At 36.0% G+C, this 5,782-nt stretch overlaps 1 protein-coding gene across 1 annotated transcript; it reads left to right on the top strand.

Annotated features, from left to right (window-relative positions):
- The first annotated feature begins 2,447 nt into the window (after positions 1-2,447).
- On the top strand, positions 2,448-5,328 carry LOC143228329 (microtubule-associated serine/threonine-protein kinase 3-like). Its single transcript, XM_076459602.1, has 2 exons — positions 2,448-2,843; positions 4,902-5,328. The coding sequence occupies exons 1-2, from the start codon at positions 2,592-2,594 to the stop codon at positions 5,307-5,309; spliced, it is 660 nt and encodes a 219-aa protein (XP_076315717.1). The 5' UTR covers positions 2,448-2,591; the 3' UTR covers positions 5,310-5,328.
- Positions 5,329-5,782: the final 454 nt, after the last annotated feature.

The following is a 5,782-nucleotide window of genomic DNA, read 5'->3' as shown; positions in this document are numbered from 1 at the left end:
GAATCCTGCCACCACATGGCACAGAAGGCTCAAAAACGGGCCTGAAATACTTTCCGTAAATATCCCACACTCCCGAACTGGGTAAGACATCAAAGCCAGAAGGACTCTTAGATTAAGTTCACATCCAGCATATCTTCTACCACCAGATCCAAAGTCATATGTAACAAGAATCGAAAGGTCAGTGGGCAATATAATTCTGTGATACCCGGAGCATCACCGATACTTTAGGTGAAAGCTTTTGCGAGAGGTGAAAGCTTTTGCGAGATATCTAGCACTTCTGCTTCATCCTCCACCATATTAGCCATCAAGACTCAGGCAGAGTGATCACCTCATTCCTTTTCAGCTGATTGTTTTTATGACTATAATTGCTCCTTTACACTGGTAGAACTCAAACTGGCCTTTCATCAATCTGACAGTACATTGGCTGGATCTGATGATGTACACTATGAGATACTGTGCCATCTATCTCCTGCTTCTCATGTTATTTTTCTGATTGTTTTTAACCTGGATCTGGCAGGAGAATGTTTTTCTAATGCCTGGCACCAAGCTATTGTCCTATCTTTCTTTAAACCTGGGAAAGATCCCAAGGTTCCTTCAAACTATCATCCAATTTTATTGATGAGCTGTCTTTGTAAGATCTTAGAGAGGATGGTTAATGCTCATCTTGTTTGATTCCTCGGATCAAACCTCCTCCTCTCACATACTCAGTGTAGGTTCCAATGACAGCTCTCTACCATGGACCACCTGATTTAACTTGAGACATCAATCAGAGAAGCCTTTCGCAAATGATAACATCTTGTATCAGTATTCTTTGACCTTGAGAAGGCTTATACAACATAGAGGCATAGCATTTTGCGAGACCTCCATTTATGTGGGTTACATGATTATTTGCCCATTTTTATTAAAAAATTTTAAATGGATAGGCGATTCCAAATTCTTATGGGATCGACACTTTTCTGTTATTTTCTACAGGAACGTGGAGCCTGTCAGGGCTGTGTTTTGAGTGTCACACTTTTAAATATAAAGATTAATGAACAACTTACAGTTACAAATGGGCTCTATGTTAATGACTTTCACATCTCATGTCAGTCGTCGATCATGAAATACAGACTGCCCTCAATCATTTACTGAAGTGGACCATAGCAAATGGTTTTAACTTCTCGCTCCCTCTAAAACCATTTGCATGCACTTTTACTGCCAACGGGTTATTCAGGGTTATTCACCCTGATCTTAAACTCTGTATCAGTGAAGTTGTGCTACCTGTGTTCTCTGAGACAAATTTCTTGGGTGCTTATCTTTGACCATAAGCTGACCTTTATACCACACATCAAAACTGACTGGCCCATTTCTCTTTAACATTTACTTCTATCCAGTTTTTCTGGATACTTTGCCACGTTGGTATTTGCAGGAATGGGCTCACTGACACCACAGCTAAATCTGTTTTCTCTGGCACTATGACTGCCGTGCCTGTTCTATACATGGACTATGGTCCTGTATTCCGGGCTCAGCTTTGTGCCAGTTTGCAGTCAACTTGGAGTGAGAAACGTGAAAACAAGCTTTGGCCATCTTGCTTCTGTAAGGATGGGAAAGAGGAACTTGTTCTAACTAGCCTATACATTGGTTACTGTTTTTTAACTCATCGTTTTCTTTTATCTGGGACTGATGCATCAATGTGTTTTCTGCGTAACACTCATATCACAATAAGGCACATTTTACTGTCTTGCTGCTGTTATGACTTTCAATGATGGCACCATTTTAAACATGTTTTGTCCCAAGGTGTATCCAAAATGTTAGACAGTGTCATTAGTTGTGGTGACACTGTCCATCTTCCAAATGTTTTTAGTTTTTTAAAATCCATTAATATTTTTAATGCTATTTAACTTTTTAATTAACAAATTAGACCTTTTTTCAATGTGAATCCTTTTTAAGAAGTAAAGTACAACAAGTTCGATTTGAAATTAGAAAACTGCTGTGACATCAAGTAACTCAAAACCAGGTCTGGAAAGGCCAATTTCAGGTGACTAACACCGATGTTTGAACTTACCCGTTTGTCATCCAGGCGAGTTGCAATAATTAAAATTATGCTACAGAAAGTCCTTTACAACTTCCATTACTGAAGGTTTTCTCTTACTCCTGTAAACTCGATATAAATATTGGATTTACTGCTATTTAAGTTTATAATTCAAAAATTAAACTCTGTTTTGTTTTATCTTGATAACTTTTTATGAATTTTAATAATTTTACTTAATTTTAACTTTTTTACCAGATATTTGGCATAGACAGCCTAGTTACTCTGCACCATAAAACACCAAACTAACCAACCAACAAAAAACGATAAATGTGTTAATATTTTATTTTCTGAAATATAAAACTGTTAAAACATTGGGAAGTTTGAAAGGCATGACTCCATTGGGGAGGGGTTACAAAAAGCCTGCGTGTCATTAAAATCGCACTTTCAAGGTTAGAAAACGGCCCATAGCTGTGGTTGTACGTACATGTGTCCATGACAGTGAAAGAGTTAAATACTATTTAGAACTTATGAACTCTGCAGGTTCTGAGTGTAATGGTTGTTTTAAAAATTGTACAACATTATGAAATGTGTAAACAGGGTTCCTGATCTAATATATGAAATTTTTTATGTAGCTGATGTACTTGCATCTTTTGAGGGATCCAGTACCACTTCACAAGATGCTTCTTCCAGTAAAGACACAAGCACCCTAAATAACCAACTCAAACCTCCTGTCATCATCAGGAGAGGACCGCATGGGTTTGGCTTCACGGCAAGAGCGATCAGAGTTTATTTTGGAGATACGGATACTTACACTGTACAGCATCTTGTATCTGTAAGTTTGTGAAAAATATAATGGAAAATATATGCACCTAGTTTCTTTATTGATTATAAAAACGTTATTTTTCAAACAGTTCTTTGCAAATCCTTAATTCATGGAACTTACTTACTGATAGTGATCTGATCCCATGAATTCTTAGTAGTTTACTTTCATTTTATAGCATTTTATTATTTCAGCATTTATTTCAGACTGTTTCTGAATGTTTATGTGCTTTTCCAAGTGGCTCAGTGATAAATTCTGAAAGCTTTTAACTCTAAACGCTTGGTTTCAATACCAGTGCCAAGTGTGACACAGATAGCCTCTTGTGTAGCTTTATGCTCAACAACAAACTAAACATTTATGCATGACTGTAAAAAACAGTGTCTGTTTAGGAGTTATTACCTCTGCCACCAAAGGTGACATAGGTTGTGTTTTAACCCCTGTGTGTATGTATTTGTGTTTGCCAACAAGTTTTCTCTAAAATGGCTGAATGGATTTGAATGAAAATTAATATGCATTTGGACTGTGGCTCAGTTAGAAGTGTTTAGTTTTTGGAAGGTCAAGGTCTTGGCAAGGTCATTAAAATAAAAAAAATCCTTATTTGTTATAATATGCACAGATTTTGAAGACAATTTTTGCTTTATAATTTAGTCAAAAATTATTATATTTTGATATAACTTGGTGAGCATAAGATGAACATTATTCGTCATTGTCCTGCTGAAAATGGTCCCTGACCTTTCATATCGTTGAACCTGTGGACACATTTTCCTACTTTGTTAGGGTTGTATATAACCAACACTGCATGACAGAGGTATGTACTTTATCAAAAGCCTCTCTAGTTTGTATCTATAGAAATTACATTACTTGAAACTGTTATTTTGCACAAATAATATTTTTGTCCATTGAAACTTTAAATTCTTTTTTTGGTAACCTTAATTCATCTCAGTATATTAAAACAGAAGTTTAGTTTAAATCATGCTATATTTGTTTGTTTCCTTTTCATGCAGAACTATAATAAAATATTCTTCATGTTTAATTTGCTGATTGTAGCAAGCATATGATCACCAAGGTTCACATAATTGCTACAGTATTTACATGTGATTTTCTTCACTCAGTTAACCAGTGTGGTGACATCTTTTGGTCAGCATCAGGTTTACTTAACCTTAGCATGTTTTGTTTGATAAAATACAAGCTCTAGCATCCTGTGCTTACAAATTATGTCCAAGAAATTTAGGAAATATATCTCAAATTTTGAGAGGTACGTTCTACTGTGAAAGAAAGCATCCGGAGTTACTGTTACATTCTTTCATGTATTGTTTGCTTGAAAAATTAGTAGAGATAACATGATATGTTAACTGCATTGATTACACAGATTTAAACTTTATAACAATAACAAACAAAACAAATCAAATAAACACAGCATAGCCATAGAAAACACTCAAATACTAAATAAAGAAACAAACATAAACAAATGCAAAATTAAAGAATCCTTATTTCTACAACAATTCAAGCCCAAAATAAACCAATACAAAGGAATACCTTTATACCTATATTAATAAATATAATCAAACATCTAAGCACGCCCTCTACATTCTTATATGCGATTACTAAACCCTTTTCAAACATGTGGTCAGCTATCGGCCAGTTACTTCTTTCTTTCTTTGTGAACCTGACGATGACCGAAGAAGGTTGAAACATTGTTTGCTCCTCTATATAAGAAATTTTCTCATCTCAAGCCAGCAGTTTTTACATATATATGTAACTTTTTCAACATTTTGTGGTGTATGTATGGGAATTTATATATACATATGTTGTATGATATTATTACCTTCTACTGAGGAGTGATTGTAAATATATATGGTTTCCATATAGTTCAATGACATTACATGATATATTTATTATACATAATATTTTATTGCAGTGGATATGATTTCTTTAAGTTTTTATTGCAGTTTATGAAAATGATTAATCTTAATTTATTGTGAATAGAATAAGAACTTTCCCTTCCCTTACTTTCCCAGTAATTGCTCAAGATAAATATATATTAAGTTTATAAAACATCTTTTTGTCTAGGCTGTTGACAACAACAGTCCTGCATTTGAAGCAGGACTTAAACCAGGAGACTTGATAACACATCTTAATGGTGAACCTGTGAAAGGACTACTTCATCCTCAGGTCCTCCATCTCATCTTGGCTAGTGGAGATTGTCTTAATATTCGAACTACACCCTTAGAAAACACCACCATCCAAAGCGGAGGAAGGAAACGACACCCTTCCTTCATTAAAATGATAAGACCAACTGCTCGAAGACGTATTGGGCAGGTAAAGAAGGACAGTCTGTCTGAAAGGAAAAGGAAAACTTCACTTCTTCGACGGTTGAACATTAAAAAAGCAGGTACTGACTTTCATCAATTGGCACTTATCTCTCCTACATTGACTAGTCAGAGTTGGAGAAAATGCTCTGATATCTCCAACATGTAAAGTAACTAGGACCCCTCTAAGTAATCGGCTTTGTTCAGCTTTTGACAGAAGTCATTCACTTGGGAATAATTCTCCAGAAAGTAGTTATCTTAGCTCAAGTGCACCAAATTCTCCAGGTTTTTTTTCTCATTCCTCTCACTGCCCTAGGCCTAGCTCTCTACATGGCTTAAAACACAAGTTGACTCAGACATTCTGTTCACCCCGTCGAAAATCTGTGGGTCACATTCCTCTGTCTCCTCTTGCCTTAACTCGTTCTTCATCCTCACTTCCTTCAACTTCACCAGATCGTTCACCATCTCCATTGGCTTTTCTTTTGACTCATCAACCTGGCAGTTCACAGACAACTCAGAGCTTTCCAGTACAGAAAGGATTCTCTTTGACCACCCTGAACCACATTACTTCTCGCAGGAAGCCTGTTATGAAACCTAAAAATGTAGAGTCAGGACCTCTATTATCGTGGCAGCCCGTCTCTC

This window comes from Tachypleus tridentatus, chromosome 1 (assembly GCF_004210375.1).
Source record: "Tachypleus tridentatus isolate NWPU-2018 chromosome 1, ASM421037v1, whole genome shotgun sequence".
Lineage (NCBI taxonomy): Eukaryota > Metazoa > Arthropoda > Merostomata > Xiphosura > Limulidae > Tachypleus > Tachypleus tridentatus.
The sequence above is the reverse complement of the archived record's forward strand: the minus strand, read 5'-3'. Positions and strand labels throughout refer to the sequence as shown.